Genomic DNA, 20,265 nt, shown 5'->3' with positions numbered 1-20,265 from the left:
GCCTCACAGATGTAGCCAATACATATCTAGGTGTGTATATAGGAAGCTGTTTGATTTAAAATAGCTAAGCATCATAATACAATCCTATCACCACCAACTGTACCAGGATTATGGGATTTCACAAGCTGCTTCCCTCCTCTTTCCTGTCCTTACTAACAAAAATAAACATTTCCAAATCTAAATTGCTTCCAAACACTTTCCCATATGAAATTCTATGCAGGTGTTGATCATGCAGTGTTTATGTCTGCTTATGCAAAATGTACAGCGGAGTTCTTTGCACATCGTCTGCTGTTATAGTGCTGTTTGCTTTCAATTCTAAACCAAAATCCTTTATTCTGTCTTGTTCTCTATCGTCCACTGTTTCTTTGCTCCCTGACAAAAGCAAACGTCACCACGCTTTAATCTTTTATTTTCCAGTTCAGTCACAGCTTTTTTTGCAACTAAATAAGGTAAAATTGTTTTAGCAACTGTTGTCCAACTCTCCTGCTATTCTGTGACCTACTAGCTATATAAATTTTATATACTTTATATATACCTATAAAGACAATAAAAATACCTGGCAAAAAAGTTGGTGGATCCCTTTCTAATTTCTTACTGTGGAAACAGAAGGATTTTACTTGTGTCTGAGTTTTTTTTTTCACAGCCTCAGAGCTAACCTCCCCTGCTTTAATGGATTATCCAGACCCTATGCTCCACCAAAAGAAGGGGAGTAGAAAAACTGCACTTTTTAAATTAGGGAACCATGTATACTTTCAGAGAAAGAATACAGTTTAAGAGAATAGGCTCAAAGAGTTACAACATAGCACACAGAATGACATCGGATCTATTATGTGAGGAGAAAATTATTTTTACAGCACACTCGAGAGAGATCTGGAGGCTGTAAGGTGATAACAGCGCTCAAACGACCACCAACTTCTGCTCTCCTCAATTATTCCTCCTCCAGGGTACCCGTGGGCAAACACTCCTGTGCATCCCCGGTATTTACTGGTCCGCGCGTACCCGTGGGCACAGATCACATCTTTGCATCCAAGCCGGACCCTTTCACCCCCGGACAACGCCAAGGCGCAGCTAAGTGGCGTACAGCAAAGATGAAGTTGAGGCAGCTCAAAGAGGAACTGGGGGTTTTGCAGCGTTGTGAGCGAGCGAGGGGCCGGCGGGCGGGACGCAGCCGGCACCGGCGGACCCCGGCGTCCTCAGGGCTGCCCGGCCCTCGGAGCCCTGCGGCCGCCTCGCCTCCATCCCGCAGAACGTCCCACGCCCACGAAGCTCTCTGGGTAACGGCCGGGGGTGATAAGGAGAACTTGCAGCCGCCTCGCCCGCCATGCGGCCCGCATGGGGAAGACGGGGGTACGGCAGCGCAGGGGGCGCTCAACCGCCCCCTCAGCCCGCGGAGCCGGGCGCGGCCCGCGCATCCCCTGCGGCCGGCGCTCTTCTCGCGAGATGTGGCGGCGGCGGCCGGCGGGCTGACAACAGGCTTGAACACGCGGGCGAGCGCCGGGGCGCCGCGACCCCCCGCCCCGGGCCAGGCGCTGCCCGACCCCCCCCACACTTCCCGGGCCGCCGCAGGGCGGATGCGGCGGCGGCCATAGTTGGGGCCGGGAGGAGCCGCCGCCGCCCGCCCCGCGAGCGCCGCCGGCGGGCCGGGGAGCCGCTCCCGCCGCCACAGCCGGGAGCGGGCGGAGCCTGGGAAGCAGGCGGCGCCGGCAGCCCCCTGCATCTTGCCTCCGCCCGGGCGGTGAAACGAGCGGGCGCGGCGAGGCGGCGCTGGCCGATTCGCCTCCAAGTTCCTACTATCGCCGAGCGGGGATCAGGTGGCGCGGCCGGCGCGGGGGGAGGCGGGGAGGCGAAGGGCACCGAAGGCCGTTTTTTTGGCGGCCCCGCGCCGCTCCTTTCTGCCGCAGCTCCGGTGCACTCTGCAGGCGCAGCCGCTCTTCCCCGCGTGGCGCTGTCAGAGCGGCGGGCGGCGCCTCCGCGTAGCGGGCGCGCTCGGCAGCGGGACAGGAAGGCTGCGGCGGGACCGGCTGCGCTGAGGGGCGCGCGGCGGCGGAGGGGGGCGGGTGCGGGGGGGCGGGGGCCTCACCGGCGGCATCATCACCTGGCGCTGCGGCGCGGGGGGGGGGGCGGCGGGGCGGGGCGCGCGCGGCGCCTGGCGTTGTTTGCGGCGCGTTGCAGCCCCGGGCGCTGGTTGGCGGTTTAAAGCAGCGGAGCCGCCGCCGCCGCGAGGGGCGTTCAGAGCAGTCGGTGCCGCCGCCGCGGGCAGTGATCAGCCGGCGAGGAACAGGCATGGAGGGCAAGCAGCAGCTGCCGCCACCCGGGCCCGCCGCGGGCGAGGAGCGGCGGGCGGAGGAGGGCAAGGATGCGGCGGGCGGCGGTGCGCTGGGCAAACCGCTGGGTCCCACGCCGAGCCAGAGCCGCTTTCAGGTGGACTTGGTGGCTGAGGGCGCCGGCCGCTCGGCCGAGGAGCCCCGCAAGGGGAGCGGGGAAGGCGGCGTGGCGGGGAAGGGCAGCGAGGAAGCCAAGGGAAGGTTTCGGGTGAACTTCGTGGACCCGTCGGCCGGCGACGACAGCCCTGGCGAGCCGGGGGGCGGCAGCTCGGAGGGCGGCAATGTCAGCTTCCAGAACGGCGGCGACACGGTGCTGAGCGAGGGCAGCCTCCACTCCGGCGGGCACCACCACTACTACTACGACACCCACACCAACACCTACTACCTGCGCACCTTCGGCCACAACACCATGGACGCCGTGCCCCGCATCGACCACTACCGCCAGACGGCCGCCGACCTGGGCGAGAAGCTCATCAGGCCCAGCCTGGCCGAGCTGCACGATGAGCTGGACAAGGTGAGCGGCCGCCGCGCACCCATCCCCCGCCTCACGCCCGTTCCCGGGCCGCCTCCGCGCCGGGCGCGGAGCGGCCCCGGACCCCGCGTTGTGCCCCCGCCGGGGCCGCTCTCGGGGCGTGCGGCCGCTCGGTCCCTGTCGGCGGTGGGGGGAGGAAAGAGCTAAAAGCTCGCTGAGCCTGGAGGAGGCGCACACAGTGCGAAGGTATCGGGTCGGCTGCGTATTTTTTTTTTTTTCTTTTTTTTTTTTTTTCGTGACGCAGTGGCGTTTTTGCCCCGTATAATTCTGGCACCTGGTGCCTATGATGTTAGGTAGATACAGCTGTAGGTCAGCGGGGCAAATGTTTTCTCCATAATTGGAGAGGCTCTGTTATAGACACAGCCGTTTTCCAGTTCTGCTTCGTATTGCCTTCAACTGAGAGGTAACTCGGGGTCTGTGAGAGGTTTTAGTCTGGGAAGGCAAATGAAAATATTTGGAAGAGATTCTAAAAATACCCAATAAAGAGGGATGTGCTCGCTTTCAGTAGTGACAGGCGGTTTGTCTCCCAACCAGCTGAACACACATGCTGCTCTGCGTGCACGCAGTGCCGAGCCAGACCGCCTTCTGGCGTGGTGCTGGAGGCTGCACAGACACCACCGAAGCTGCTTCTCCTTCAGCCGCGTTTTCAGTGGTGCTGAGTATCCCTGCGCCTGAAGGCGTCATGGTCAAGGCTTCACAATTTTTGAAGCTGTGCATTTCAAGTTTTCTTTGTATTTTGGACTAGTCACTGTGTTACTAGAGACTAGTTACCGTGAAACCTTATTTTGCATTGTAGGCTCTCTATATTAAAAGGTGAGCTTTACTGAACCTGGAATTATTTTAATGTGTTTTTCCAGATCATGATTAAACTATCATGACTAAACTAAAGCCAGATCAAACTATTGCAATGCTGCTTTCTTGCAGTCTGAAAATTGCCTCTCAGTATTTGGCTATACTCTTAAGTAGTCTCTGTTCTAGTGGGTTTTTCTGGTGGGTTTAGGGAAATAAAGGAAAATGTGGGCCCCATCCTAATGAAGTGAAGAATATTCTGTTTCCAGAACTTTTTCCATCTTACCTTTCACTTCTTACAGGTGGAGTTTCATGAGAAGATTTATGTTCTTTTGAGACTGTCTTGTTTCACACTATTATTAGGCAACTCAACATGTCTGCACTGGGGGCATGTGGTGATTCTTTAAGTGTGTTTTTTGAAACTGACTCTTCATCTCTTCTTGTAGAAATTATTGTTTGGTGTGCTTTAGAGATACTTCCTTGCGACATCGAAGATTAGATACCATAATAATTACTAACAGTATCAGCAAACTACTCTTGCCTTTCAGGTCCCTTCCTGATGGAGTTAAATGAGCCTAAGTTAGTAGGAAATGTAAGTAGGCAGTTACTCTCTTAAGCATGCAGTTAGGTACACTATAAATAAACCACATAATATATGTGAAAACACACTGATTTCTGCCACCCCCCACTCCCGATTTTCTGACTTTTGGTCTGTGATGGGATGACCAGGTTGGAAGATACTCTGTTCTGTAAGCAGAACATAACTTGAATTTCTAAGCTTTGCTGATAGTTTTTCAGTTTGTTAATCTTGCAGCAGTCAAGAAAGCTCTTTATGACACCATTAAGACATTTCAGTGTGGAATCTAACTTACTCTGGAACTGTTGTTTCTAAAAGTGTAATTTCTTCATATTTCATTACAAAGCATGGAAAGCAATTTTCTTGGTAGGTTGTAGTATAGAGAAGCTTTAGACGACCTAATTACAGGATTGGTGTTTCATTGTGAGTGTTAATTAATTAAAATTATTAATTTCTCAAATGTAATGAATTTTTTTCTGCAGTGTGAATAGGTGTCTATGTGAAGATTTTTTTTTTTTAATGTGATGGCCTGTCTGCTGACCCCCCTCCACCCAATAGAGGATGGAATGTGCAACTTCAGTTATTTTTGATATTATACCAAAGTATTAATTTTTAAAAACTGTCATAAACTTCAGAAGTTAGGTTGAAGTTCTACATTGTAACGCAGCTGTTCTGTCACAGGATGTTTAGCTTCCAGAGCAATTAATGTATTAGCAAGCATTTAGGGTTGTATAAAGAAGGGAAGCAATTATTTTTGCTTCAGACTTGGCAAAACAGTTTGCAAGATAAAGTTGAGAACACAAAAGATTTTAATAAGGGTGTGTAATGCATACTAATAGCAACGGATACCCACATTTTTTCAAATCTCTGTGGTACAAAATATACCATAACTTGATTTCTGGCCCCAGAGCGCTGATGACTTTTAAATCATGATGGTGCTGTACTTTTACATGAAAGATCTTCACAAAGCTATTGTGCTTTTTTCGGTTTGTTTCAGTGGATTTATTGTATCCATTCCCAAAGTGACTTCACTTTCTGCTGACTAGCAGTAGTGGTCTCTAGTATTGAATAATACTATGCATTAAGGAACATATTTCACTGACTTTTGAGAACTTGGAAAATTAAGCTTGCTCTTTAGCTGTGGTTTTTTTGTGTGTTTGTGTTTTTTTTTGTTGTTGTTATTTGTTTGGTGTGTGGTGTTTGTTTGTTCATTTGTTTTTAATTTTATTTTTAAACTTGTAGAGCATATGTGTCAAAGACTTAGTAGGGCAGCTGGTATGAACATCCTAGTACCATTACATAAGATTTGCACTACATAAAGACCAGTTGTTAGGCCACTGCTTCTTGACTGATTGCCTCAGGGTTCGCAGTTATTTTTTAAGACTGATGTAAAATGTGTTCACCAAAAACGTGGTTCACTGCTTTGAATGTAGCAATTTCATCTTGCAGTTAAAGTTTATGCAATTCTTTTTTCCCTTTAAAAGGTAAATAAATAATTATGAGGTAGTGTTACAGTATTGTTGACGCTAGTTTCAATTATAGAACAGATTGGTTTTTTTTGTCCTTAGTTTTGTTTACAAGCTTCATATGTCTAACTCTTCTACTGTTCCTATTATCACAGAAAGGCACTGTTAGAGTAGAATGCACATATATGTACAGAAGAGATACTTTTGACAAGGATTTAGCTTGCTGTGCTGGTAGGGTAGGTGTCTTACCACTTCAGGTTTCATGCGGTTGTTCCAACAGTGGTTTTCCTAGTAGAAAAGAAAGGGATTGTTCTTGAAACTGGTTTTGGAAATGCAACTGTGTGATGCTGTGGTACTCTGAAGTAGATGAATTGTATAATTCTGATCTGGTTCTATCATACTAAATTTCAAGTGAGGGGTCTTGTCTTCATATGTCATTGGCTGCAGGTAACCAAAGTGATCAATTGGTTGCTTACCCCATTCATGTGCATTAATCTTACTTTACTTTAGAGACATGATACAGAGACTTTGATGCTGTTGCAGTTGCTTACCTCATAGATAAGGTGATGCTTTTCAGGAGCATTAGTCTCCAGAGGAGTAGGGTTAGAGGATGGTTATTAGCAAAGAAGTGAGAGGGAAACAGCATAACATGATGCGTAGATTTTTGTTGCAGCGGCAGTGGTGTCCCTTGCCCTCTTGAGGGGATCTGCATTCAGACAGTAGGAAGATTTAAAGTGTCCTCACTTCTAGTATTTTATTTTTCTGTCTTACAGGAATATCTGTTTTGCCTAGGTCAGCCACATATGTATGTAAAGCTATAGCCTGTAGAAGACATTCTGTCTGCCTTTGTCTTCCTCAATGTGAAAATTACCATGCCATAATGTCATAGAACTTACGGTTCTGGAAGGTGAATACTTCTAAGTAATTCAGATTTTGGACTACTATGCATTAATCTATTTTTTTTTTTTTTCTGTATAGCATTGCCTTAATTGGGGAGCTTATTATTTTGGAAGAATAAGCTTCACAGTACGTGAATGATTCTGATTTGATGTGTCTTGTGTGTGGTCATTTACAACTGTAGTAAGTAATGATATGTGAATCAGGCCCCCTACTGGTAGCTTTGTTGTGTTGTTATTCAATACTGAGAGTACTAGTTTGTTCCTTTGACAGGCTGATTTCAGACAATCATCTTTACACCACCCCTATCCCCCATGCCCAAATTAAAAACAAAACCAAAAAAATTCCAAAAATATTTAAATACACAAGTGTGCTTTTCTTCCTTCTGCACAGAAAACCATACACCTGTCCTCTGAATTTGGAGACAGAAATCAGAAAGAAGACATAGTCTTGATTGAGAGAATTGAGGTTTTTTGTTTGCTTTTATTCAAGTTGGATGACTATAATTTTTTTAAACTATCTTCCTGGCTTTGGTATGTATTTTTTTAATATTGCAGTTTTTCCTCTTATGTGGTAACTTAAAAGGTTTAACTTAAGCACAGTGAAAGGCTGCTTATGACGCTGCTTTTTAATGAAGAAAGTATTCTCTCTTGAAAACGTTAAACAATGGCTGCACTTCTAACATTTGTCTTTTTTGTTTTTCAGTTCTTATTTTGTATCTGCTTAGCCTGTAAAGAAAATGGAGCTTAGCTAAAGATGCATAAAAGGCTAAAAGATGATTTTTAGATGATTCTAGACAATCAGGTTAGGTGATCATGTTATGTAAAGTCTATCTTCAAAAACTGCTTCCTGCCTTATCCTGCTACCAGAAGACTGAGAACCTCTTGCCGATACTTTTTGTCATACCTTGCTGAATCTTGTTTGCAATCAGTAGGTCTCTTAGTTCTTGAGTCAGTGTGGTTTAATTCAGATAGCTTATTTTCCTTCTTGCTCTCCTTTATATTTGTAAGCAGAATTTGAATTTTCATTCTGAACAGCACTGCACTAAAAAAACACAAGTGAAACTCTTTTAGTCTTGGTCCTTGTGCTCTTGGACATCCTAGGAGCCTTTAATTTGTAACTGCTGTTGTTCATCACTTTTGCAAAGCAGTGAGTTCAATGCACCTGTACTCAGATGAGGCTTTACTAGCATCATCCAAAGTGGCATTGTTATGCTCTTTCAACCTGTGTGGAGGATCCTCACTTTGCTTATCAAAATGTCATAGAATGGTGTGGGTTGAAAGGTACTTTAAAGATCATCTACTTCTAGCCTTCTGCTGTGGGCAGGGACACCTTCCGCTAGACCAGGTTGCTCAAAGCCCCATCCAACTTGGCCTTGAACACTTCCAGTGGTGGGGCAGCCACTGTTTCTCTGGGCAACCTGTTCTGGTGCCTCACCGCCTTCATGGTAAAAAATTTCTTCCTTATATCTAATCTCAATCTACCCTCTTTCAGTTTAAAGCCACTACCCCTTGTCCTAACCCTACATGCCCTTGTAGGTTCCCTGTAGGTACTGGAAGGCTGCTATAAGGTCTCCCCAGAGCCATCTCTTCTGCAGGCTGAACAACCACAACTCTCTCAGCCTGTCTTCACAGGAGAGGTGTTCCAGCCCTCTGATGTTCTTGGCCCTTCTCTGGACTGTCTTCAACAAGTTTTATGTTGGTGGCCCAGAGCAGGATGCAGTACTCCAGATGAGGTCTCACCAGAGTGGAGTAGAGGGGCAGCATCACATCCCTTGACCTGCTGGCCGCACTCTTTATGGTGCAGCCCAAGATACAGTTGGCTTTCTGGGCTGTGAGGGCACATTGCCAGGTCATGTTAAGCTTTTTAAGAACCAAAACCCCCAAGTTCTTTTCCTCAGGGCTGCTCTCAATCCATTATCCTCCCAGCCTGTATTTGTGCTTGAAATTGCACTGAGCCATGTGTAGGACCTTGCTCTTGGCCTCGTTGAACTTAATCAGGTTCACAGGGGTACACCTCTCGAGCCTGTCAAGATCCCTCTGGACGGCATCCCTTCCCTCCAGTGTGTTAGCCACACCATCCTGATACCCCACTTAATTATTGTTATCTTAATCAAGGGAAAATAAATTAATGTACTGCTATGTTAGCAGCAGTAAATATTAGTCCTTCAGAGTTTGTATTTTGTGAGGACCACATGTACTTTATAATTATGTTGCTTGATGCTTGAATCTCTCTTACGTGGTCTTTGCGATAAGTCTTTAGTATAAACCACCTGTGGAATACTGAAAGCCTTGAATTGTCTTCAGCAAATTGCTAATATGGTTCTAACTGTAATCCTCTGGCAAATTATAATGCCTTTTCTTCTGACATGAGCACTCAAGGGGTTCACAGTGCATTGCAGTGGTCTCCAATGGGTGCACAAGACAGTTCATTGTGAGCATGGGATGAAAATAGGGTTTTTTGTAATGTTAATAAAGTACAAAAAAAGATATCCAGAAGCTGAATCTTTATCTCATCCTTTAATTTTTATTTTGTACTATACACCATATTAGTATGATAGTACACGTATATAATTTATAAGTACGTATATATACTAGGGATGCATGCTCAATTTTTTTTTTTTTTTACTGATACAAGTGTGCAGTCAAAAGACTGTGGAGACCACTGGTGTAATGGATCAGGGAACTGATTCAGCACATCCAGTGCAAGATTTGGTAGTTGAGGGTGTGTTCGCTTTCTGTAAAACAGATCAGTTCCCAGCTTCAAGTCAAAAATACAAATATCACCACAAGAGAGCACAGAAGTTTACCCCTTCCAGCAGAAGGCCACACTTGTACTATCAAATGATAGACTATGAACAGCACTCAGTTATTTCCAACCTCTTTGCAGGAAGGAAAAAAAACAAAAACAAAAACAAAAACCCACAACACAATGAAAGGAGGAGGGAATGAGTACCTTTTCAGAGGGGTTTATTTTTTTTAATAAACCAATTTTAGTTGACATTGTCAGTATCAATGACTAATTCAAGGCCAGAACCTGAAAGAGTAGCAATAATTTCTCTCTAGCTCTGCAGCTTTCCTTTAAGCATAAGCTATTTCAGAGCTGGTTAAAGAGGAAGGTGCTGCAGAATTCATTTTCATCTTCAGATTAACTTTTTCCCTTTTGGTACTGCATTTGGTTAGACCTCAGATAATCTTCAGTCTTGAAGAACATTCTTGGAGAGGAGGTTGGCAAGATCAAAATCTCAGAATAATTTAAACCAGTGTACTGTATCCTATGTTACATCCTTCAGAATTTTTCCTAAAGCCCCATATAATACTCATACATGAGCAACCACAAACCCTATTCCCTCCTCTTTTTGGTACAGGTAATAACAATCACAGTGTGGTCATTATTTCACTACTAAGAATTTCTTTTAAATAGTTGACTTAGAATTGTTTGCCCTTCAGTATTTTGGAAGCTATCCAGTTCTTGCAGCTTGAGCACATGGAACGTCTTTGATTTACTTCTATACATCAGCATGCCGATTAGGCCTGATAAACTATAGTGAAATTTCTTTTTATGCATAAAAACTAAGATGCATTATCTATGCCTAATAAACTTAACTGACTTAAGGATACAGTGATTTAAAAAAAAAGTTAAAATTCCTAAAATCCAGTTGTGACAAGCAAGCATCACAGTATCACAGCATGTTTGGGATTGGAAGGGACCTCAAAAGATCATCTAGTCCAATCCCCCTGCTGGAGCAGGAACGCCTAGGTGAGGTCGCACAGGAACATGTCCAGGCAGGTTTTGAATGTCTCCAGAGAAGGAGACTCCACAACTTCCCTGGGCAGCCTGTTCCAGTGCTCTGTCACCCTTACTGAGAAGAAGTTTCTTCTCAAATTTAAGTGGAACCTCTTGTGTTCCAGCTTGATCCCATTACCCCTTGTCCTATCATTGTTTGCCACCGAGAAGAGCCTGGCTCCATCCTCATGGCAGTCACCCTTTATATATTTATAAACATTAATAAGGTCCCCCCTTAGTCTCTTCTTCTCCAAACTAAAGAGACCCAGCTCCCTCAGCCTTTCTTCATAAGGGAGGTGCTCCACGCCCTTAATCATCTTTGTTGCCCTACACTGGACCCTCTCCAGCAGTTCCCTGTCCTTCTTGAACTGAGGGGCCCAGAACTGGACACAATATTCCAGATGTGGTCTCACCAGGGCAGAGTAGAGGGGAAGGAGGACCTCTCTCCATCTACTAACCACCCCCTTTCTAATACACCCCAGGATGCCATTGGCCTTCCTGGCCACAAGGGCACAGTGCTGGCTCATGGTCATCCTGTTGTCCACCAGGACCCCCAGGTCCCTTTCCCCTACACTGCTCTCTAATATGTAATTTCCCAACCTATACTGAAACCTGGGGTTGTTCCTGCCCAGACGCAGGACTCTACACTTTCCCTTGTTAAATATCATCAGGTTATTCTCCGCCCAACCCTCCAGCCTGTCCAGGTCCCGCTGGATGGCAGCACAGCCTTCTGGTGTGTCAGCCACTCCTCCCAGCTTGGTGTCATCAGCAAACTTGCTGATAGTACACTCTATTCCCTCGTCTAAATCGTTAATATATTGAATAATATTGGCCCCAGTACTGACTCCTGAGGCACTCCACTAGATACGGGCCTCCAACAAGACTCTGCACCATTGACTACCACTCTCTGGCTTATCTCCTTAAGCCAGTTTGCAACCCACCTCACTATTGTCTAGACGACACCTCTTCAACTTAGCTGTGAGGATGCTGTGGGAGACTGTGTCAAAGGCTTTACTGAAGTCAAGGTAGACCATCCATCCACCTTGTTACATTCTCATAAAAGGCTATGAGGTTGGTCAAGCACGACTTACCCTTGGTAAAGCCATGCTGACTGCCCCTAATAACCCTCTTATCCTTGATATGCCTTGAGATGGCACCAAGGACAAGCTGTTCCATTACTTTCCCAGGGACAGAGGTGAGGCTGACCGGTCTATAATTACCCAGGTCCTCCTTCTTGCCCTTTTTGAAGACTGGAGTGACATTTGCTTTCCTCCAATCCTCGGGCACCTCTCCCGTTTCCCAAGACTTGGCAAAGATGTTGGAGAGCGGTCCAGCAATGACTTCAGCCAGCTCCCTCAGCACCCGCGAATGCATCCCATCTGGACTCATGGATTTATGGATGTCCAGACTATTTAATTGCTCCCTAACCCAGTCCTCATTGACTAAAGCAAACTCCTCCATTGACCTGGCTTCATCCGATGTCTCAGGGGTACAGGGCTCCCCAGGACAGCCTCCAGCAGAGTAGACAGAGACAAAGAAGGCATTCAGTAATTCTGCCTTCTCTGTATCTTCCGCCACCAGGGCATCCACCCCATTCATCAGTAGGCCTACATTGCCTCTGGTATTAGTTTTATCTGCTATGTATTTGAAAAAGTTCTTTTTGCTGTCCTTGACCCCTCTCGCCAGCTGTAATTCTAAGGAGGCCTTGGCTATCCTAGCTGCCTTCCTACATCCTCTAACAGCAGCCTTATATTCCTCCCAAGTGGCCAGCTCCTGTTTCCATGACCTGTAAACTCTCCTCTTCTGCTTGACCATACCCAACAGATCCCTATTCAACCACACAGGCCTCCTGGCTCCCTTCCTTGACTTCCTATGTATTGGGATGCTCTGATCCTGAACGTGGAAGAAGCAATCTCTGAATGCAATCCAGCTATCTTGGGCCCCTTTTCTTTCAAGCAGCCTTGCCCATGGGATTTCCCCCAGCAATTGCTTGAAAAGGCCAAAGTTAGCCCTGCTCAAGTCCAGGGTTGCAATTCTACTTGCTATTCTGTTCCTGCCACACAAGATGCTGAACTCCACCCTCCTTGTTAGTGAGGATGAGATCCAGCAGTGCACCTCTCCTAGTCGGCTCCTCCACCGTCTGCATGAGGAAGTTATCATCAATGCACTGGAGGAACCTCCTGGACTGTGGCTCGCATCTCTCTTTTATGTTCATTTTGCTGGTTAACTTCTTCAAATTAACTGCTTCTGTTTCAGGTTACTTTTTTTTTTTTTTTTTAATTCAAAGAAAATAGCAACATCTGTTTGAGCTATAAAGAAACTGTGATGCTAGGTTAATGTTTCAGCTTACTCTGAGGATTTACATGGTAGAGAGACTCATGAGGCTTTTCAGAGTATATTACTCTTGAGCTGTAGACAATATGGCAACTTTGACTTAAATGTAGTGCTGGGCTGTATCTGTGTACCAGCTCTGCTCAGTTCTGGCTCAGACTGTGCCAGTAGCTGCATCAAAAGGAGTGTGGCCAACAAGTTGAGGCAGGTGATTCTGTCCCTCTGCTCTGCTCTGGTGAGACCCCACCTGGAGTCCTATGTCCAGCTCTGGAGCCCTGAGTACAGGAAAGGCCTGGACTTGTTGGAGAGGGGCCAGAGGAGGCCACCAAGATGATCAGAGGGCTGGAACAGCTCTCCTGTGAGGACAGGCTGAGAAAGTTGGGGTTGTTCAGCCTGGAGAAGAGAAGCCTCTGGAGAGACCTTATTGCAGCCTTTCAGTACTTAAAGGGTGGGGACAGACTTTTAAGCAGGGGCTGTTGTGGTAGGACAAGGTGTAATGGTTTTAAACTAAAGGAGGGGAGATTCAGGTTAGGCACAAGGAAGAAGTGTTTTATGACGAGGGTGGTGAAACACTGGCACAGGTTGCCCAGATAGGTGGTAGATGCCCCATCCCAGGAGACATTCCAGGGCAGGCTGGACAGGGTTCTGAGCAACCTGATCTAGTTGAAGATGTTCCTGGTCATTGCAGGGGGCTTAGACTAGATAGCCTTTGGAGGTCCCTTCCAACCCAAACTAATGTATGAGTGTATGCTCTGGTACTTCATGGCATGATGTCAAAAGACAGTAGTGCAAATGTAATTTTTAATGAACTTACTACACTTAGAACTAGATTTCTAATTAGACTGGGAAGGTTTATTAAGGTTACTGGTGCATAGTGTGGTACACTTGCTCCCTATCCCTCACCTCTTGAGTCGAAAGTGCATCATACTGTTTTGCAGAAATGGATGAAAACTGAAAGTTATTAAAAGCAAGAATTCTTCAAATTAACCTTTTTTGGTCATGGAGTATGGAAGCAAACTGGGGAATCTGTTGTGTTGAAAACAAGTTCTTGAGCAAGACTGAAAGGGATTATTTTTTGCACTTACTTATAGAACATTGTATTTCTCAGACTGTATTTGAATATACAAAACTGCTTTGTCAAAGGCTTGTTAACAGGATTTAATTATCCTCTTATGCAATCTTAATGCTGCATCTGCTTCATTTTGGAAAACAAGAAAATTATATGAAACACTTAAAAGGTCTTTAACCATTATAGATGTATCAGAGTTCTGTTTTTCGGATAGTCAGGTGAACACTACCCGTGTTTAGAGCCTGGATCCATTTTTCTGAGAAGTGTGATTTCTCATTTCATGGCAATGTATATCAAAAGGAATGATGATCAATGCACAGTAATGAATAATTACTTTGATAATCATTCAGAGTATGGTGGTTCTTCTGGAAAGGATCAAATACACTGGTGCAATAGGGAAACTAGTAGTTTGGTTATGGAGAGGCCAGGAAATGAGTGATCCATCAAAACCAGAACTGAGGTGTATCCTTTGGGGTGTGAGATAGAGTACATGTATTTCTTCCTCCTAAGCTGGATGGATTGGTTGTCCATATACTTGTGTGGGATGTCATGCCTCCTTTTCTAGGACTAGATGTTAATGGTGCAACTTCCTGTTAACTAGAACAAGTGTAGAGACTGGCAAGTGAAGGTGTGGGGTGGGTTGTTTGTTGTTTTTTTTCTTTTTTTTTTCTTTGTTTTGGTTTTGTTTTTTGTTTTTGTTCTGTTTTTATGGTGACAGACCATTTTGACTGTTCCTCGACAGGAAGGTCTGACTTTACTTACAGTATTTCTGGGAGTGTGGAACATAAGCATTGTGGGTCTACCATGAGGTAGCCCCACTGCACAGCTGCTGAACGGTGGTCTTTCCTCAGTTGTTTCTAATTCTCATGATCAACAACTTGCACAGAGTATTCATGTCATCCTGTTCTTACAGAGGGACGTATGAATCAAAACGTGAAGACATAGAGAGTTTTCTTTATCTTGATACTTTTGCAAAATGCTCTTGTTCTTTAAGTAATGTTTTAGGATGGAGAAAAAAAAATACTACTTATATCCTACTACAGATAGGATAGCACTCCTGCATACCTGCAGGTGGCAACAAAACTTTGCTGCTATGTCATGTGTAAAAACTACTTGAAAGGATTCCATCTGATCAGACCATGCTGGCTGCAGGCTTTAAAATCTCTGCTTTTGCATGGCTACCTAGATTTCAGTGCTTTCTTCTGGACCTTTTCTTCTATAAATATGGCTAATTCTTCTCTGTTAGGAATGCAAATTTTTTAATCTGAATTTCCTATGCTGATGTTATGACAACTAGATCAAGTGGCGCTGACAGTTACTGTTTCCAGAGGCACTGATCAGTAATTTACCTTGAGAGAGACTTCATGTGGTGCTTACGAAAGCATTGAAGCATTTTCTTTGCTTATAAAGGGCTGAAAATTCAAAACACCTGATGATGGAGTAGAGAAAGCAGATAGAGGGAAGGATGCGATCACCTCTGGAATGTTTTGCAGTAGTCTAATGCCTGGATTACTTAAGTGACGTGACAAGTTAGTGGCTGTGGAGTGCTGCTATGACAGTAACTTCGTCCATCAATTTTCACCAATTAAAGTACTTTTAAGTATGGGCAGTTTTGCTGTACTTCATTCTGAATTGATTCCAGACCTTTTCCTTCAAGCAAAAGTCTACCACATTGTAATTTGTATCCATCCCAAATTAGGAGGGGAGGATCGTAATCATCTCCTTAAAGAGAAAAGTCCATATCCTTCGTGTGGTTAGTACGCTTAGAGCTCAATCAAGAAAATTGTATGCCATGTAAAATGTGGTGAGCTTTATAAACAAGGCTTCTGTCTATCCTTTGTAGGTATACTACCTTGCAAGAACAATAGTTTACTCTTAAGCTGGAATAAATTGTCTGAGTAAATTTCTTGATGAGTAGTGTTGCTAGCATGATTAATACGTCATACTGCTTGTAAGAGTTGAGAGGAAGAATGGATGATTCTCTATCCCTTTAAAATAATTAATGTGTAAATGACTTCTAAAATCAGAATAAGTATATATACATACATACACTTACAGAGAAAATTGCTTAATGTTTCTTTGTTAAAAGCAGTATTGAATTGCAAGACACTGAAATATAAGCTGATGGCAGAGGCATGTAGCTGGCTAATTCCTCAGTTGACATGTTAATTGTAACTATAAATTTCTGGTGTTTAGAATTGCTCCACTGTAATCAAAGTACGACAGACTTTAATTCGAGTTTAAGATAATATTAACATTCTGAGTTTGATGCAATCTCCTTTAAAATCTCTGGAAGTAAATGCCAGAAGCATTCGCTGCTATGTTTTAAATTTGTTGTTGTAGAGAAGGTAGCCAAAGCATTTAAGTTTTGGTCTCTCGGCTGCAAATTTGAAAATTATTTCTTTTAATTCAGCCAATGATTGAAGCTGTTAATGTTTGATTCCAAGAAATCCTGAGTTTTAAGAGCAGATCATGTTTTATTTGAGTACTTTATCTTTGTTGCTGTAGGTAACTGCTGTGTGACATGTAATGTATTAGTAGGCTTTTTTTGGGTAATGACTGTAAAGATATTTGAACCACAGTATAATATCAGTATTTTACATGTGCTTCAAACAAAGACTGGAAATGATAAATTCTATTAGCAAATTAGATATTCCTGATTTAAAAGCAAACAGTACAGTACTTAATATTACTACCGGATTTTCCAAACTGCCATCAACACCTAGCCATTGCACAGTTAATAGCAATATTCCCCCAAAATGTGTGATTTTTTTTTTTGAGTTTGTTTTTTAAATAAAATTATAAGAAGGCTTTTAGGCTGTCTGAGATGTCTTGAACATGTCTTCTGCCATGTTTTGTTTTGCATGTGCTTTCTGACTGTTTTTTCCCACTGGTAGCAATACAAATCACCCAGACTTCCCATCTAAGTCCTGAAAAACCTGAAGACCTGAATCTCTTTTGCTAATTTGACGAGTTTATTTGTAACTGATGAATTATCAGAAATTCGTAAACTCTTCTAGGTGTCTGTGGCAACATTTAAGTAAAAGGGTAACTGTGTTCTCTTGGACTGTCACCCTGTTTCAAATGCAAAGGATTCAGACTATTACATCTGTTAGTAAGATGTAAATTAGTGATGCAGTTAACATGTAGAAGGTAATAACCTTCTTTTAGAAATTTTTACTTTCACTGCTCTTTCATCAGGTTGAGGGCTATTAGGAAGCATTAATCAAGAGCTGGGCACACTAGTTCTTGGTTTCCACACTAACTCATGATGACCCTATCATTGTCCTTATCCCAACAGAAGAGTCGTGAGGAAGAAATTTAACTGCATGCAATATTTAACGTTCAGTTGTGCTACAATTTCTGTTTTGTTTTTTAATTTACTCTTTATGGAATTATTTTACTGAGTTTATAGTCTTTCCTATTCAACTGTTACTGTGTAACAAGGTGACAATTTTCTGAAAGTATTTAGAGTAGGCCAGAAATAGAGTTTTTTCCAAAAGCAGGGAGAGATGTAGACAGCGTATGTTTTTTTCCCTTATTAATTTGCTTGCATAGGCATTAAGTTTCAGTTGTGTTAGTTTCCATTTCCTAGGTCTAACAAGATTCTTCTGCATGGTTTGATAGGTCTGAATAGCAAATAGCCTTTCTTAAGAAGTAACTGTTCCAGGCAGGTTAGGATATTGGTATTTACTCTATAGTTCCAGGGTTTTGATGGGAGGGAGGCTTAGGTAAATTCATTTTGACATAAATGAAAGCCATGAGGATATCTAACAAAGCTTTAGGGTTAGCCGTTTGGAAACAGACCAGTATAGAAAAGAAAATAGCTGTTTGTCAACAACAGTATTGCTAGTGTTGCTAGTTTACAAAATATACTGTACCTGCTAGTACTGGCTGTTCCTTAAGAAAGTGTTATATGGAGTAAGATGTTTTAAAAGTAATTACTTACAATACTTACTCCCTTTGATATCTGTTTATTTCTCTTACAGAAAACACTCAAACTGTCAGACCTGGCAGAGATTATTTTTAAACTTAGTATTAAAAGCTCACTGTGGTTTGTTGTTAGTCTGCAGAGCAAAGTTAACAGCAGTACCTCAGCCATTTTGAAAAAAATGATTACAAACAATGGTCACCAGCTGAAGTCAAAGACTGGTGAGAAGTTATTTTTCTTCTTGCATATTTAGGTACTGAAATACTTTATTAAGCAATTTGAATGTCTAACTGAGAATAAAGTGTTAATCACAGGACTTTTTGTCCCTGGACCATCCTATTGTTGGTCACCACTGGGAAGAGTCTGGTCCCATCCTTTTGACATTGACCCTTGAGATACTTATAAACATTGAGATCCCCTCTCAGCCTATTCTTCTTCAGGCTGAACAGACCCAGCTCTCTGTGTCTCCTCATAAGAAAGATGCTTCAGACCCTCAATAATCTTTGTAGCCCACCACTGAACTCCCTCCAGTAATTCCTTGTCCTTCTTAAACTGGGGAGCCCAGAACTGGACACAGTACTCCGGATGAAGCCTCACCAGGGCAGAGTAGAGAGGAAAGATAACCTCCCTTGGCCTGCTGGTCGCATAGGAAGCATGTTAAATGATGGGAGCACCATGTGCTCAGTATCAGAATATGTAAGTTCAAAGTAGTTTGAAATGTAAGCAGCTGTTCTCTTGATTAAATGTAGAGGGGTACCATTTTTATATTTCCTTGCAGATACTGGAGCTTGAAAAGACGAGTCACTTTTCTTTAACATTTTGATAGTATTAATTATTTAAACCAGCTTCAGTACTGTATCCTACTAAGACAAGAAAAAGCTACTCTTGTGAAGCTTTTCTGAGTAATTCACAGGAGGAGAGGCCCATAGTATATGGCATGTGCTGAATCTGTAACTGGTCGAACTTTAAAGATGAAAAAAGAGCAGTTAAATGTTCTAGTCTCAGGTGCTTCTTTGGCCTTCTCTCTTTGCACACGAGAAATGGTAATAGGAAGGATTAGCTAAAGAAGTTAGTTACTGCCTGGGACATACCAAATCAGGCAGATTGCAAAGAAAGTGGTCTGCCTCAAGAAGAATAGGGTACCCTTAGATACAAGCTTGCTTGTTGTCCTGTCCTTTACTTGGGTCTTCCATGTTGTGATACTTGAAAAAAAAAAAAAAAGAGTTAATGTGCATTTATTCTGGTACCACCTCATATAGTTCAACGTAGTCTAAGTATGGCGCCTTTAACATGGGATCTAGGTAAGTTCATCACAAATAAATGTGCTGCACGACATTAACCCCTATGAAGAACTCTCAGTAAAACTAAGCAGCAATTTTTACTGATGAGAACCTTTTCCATGCACCAATGTATTTCAAACTATGTGCAAAATATCTCGGATGTCTTCTGGCTAACAAGTTTTTCTCATTACTAATCCGCTTCTAATAAATGTGGAGGCTATTCACAATTGGCACAAATAACTTATTGTTATGATCCAGTACTGGAGATGAAATAATATATTATCTGTACTTTTCAGTACACTGTGATACAACAATGTAAATTTCTGTGTAGGAATACAATTTAACTGTTTGTTGGCTAAACTCCTATCAGCATATGGTAGAATTGTCAACATGTAAAAGTGCAAGTGAGCACCATAACTCTGTTCTTTATACCAATTAGATAAAAAATGTTATTTGCATTAAAAAGTTGTGTTAATAAGAGTATTTCTGATCCGAAATGCTAAAACCTTATCTTTCCCCTTTTGTTGCACCCCCTCCAAATCCACAGTGTGTTAGTGATTTTTACTGTTTATGAAGATCTTATCTTACATGTATTGCTGTTCTAAAATAGTACTAGAGCATTTTTTTCCATTTAGTATGTTACTTGAGTAGAAGCATTGTTTCGTCATGAGCACAAGCATGAAAAATACTATGCCTGCTTTATTTACAGCTGGGGCCACAGTGGTGCTTTCTTAATCTTGCATTAAAGGACTGAACTTGGAGCCTTGTGTAGTGGAATTCTTTTGTGCCCACACTCTGTAATATCTGTTCTCACTGGTGTTTTATTGGGCACCCACTAGCACTGATAACCAGCTGTAACCTTTCAGTTATTACATTTCGCATGTGCTTCAAAATATTTTCCTAAGAAATATTGCATAGTGTGGAGAGACAAGACATACAGAACAAAACTTTCTTGTGTTCATAGTGTGTGTATCTTGGAGCTGATTTGGTAACTGATAACTCAAAATACCAATTGTGAGCCGTTATCTCTTTCCCAGAATAAAACAGGCTGAATTATGGGGTTGTTTGAGCACTGTAGTAAAATGTGTAGCTATGACATGATGGTTGAGGTTGGTGGTGACCTCTGGAAGCCAACTTGTTCATGTGTGCAGATTTTACCAATACCTGGCCAGTCATGGTCATATGCAGAAGTAAGTGTGTGTGTATATATATATATATATATATATAAAATATAATCTCCACCTTCTCTTAAAACCTAAATGTGCAGTAAACAAACTTGTAGC

At 43.2% G+C, this 20,265-nt stretch overlaps 1 protein-coding gene across 1 annotated transcript in view; it reads left to right on the top strand.

The window, feature by feature from the left end:
• The first annotated feature begins 2,213 nt into the window (after positions 1 to 2,213).
• Positions 2,214 to 20,265, top strand: part of SLC12A2 (solute carrier family 12 member 2) — a 65,350-nt gene continuing 47,298 nt past the window's right edge. Inside the window, exon 1 of the mRNA XM_082075234.1 lies at positions 2,214 to 2,838. Coding sequence (XP_081931360.1) covers positions 2,284 to 2,838 — 555 coding nt within the window. The 5' untranslated portion in view covers positions 2,214 to 2,283. The remainder of the gene's footprint in view (positions 2,839 to 20,265) is intronic.

This window comes from Streptopelia decaocto (assembly GCF_964273445.1).
Source record: "Streptopelia decaocto genome assembly, chromosome: Z".
NCBI classification, from domain to species: domain Eukaryota; kingdom Metazoa; phylum Chordata; class Aves; order Columbiformes; family Columbidae; genus Streptopelia; species Streptopelia decaocto.
Note: the sequence above shows the minus strand (reverse complement) of the source record. Positions and strands in the feature narration are given on the sequence as shown.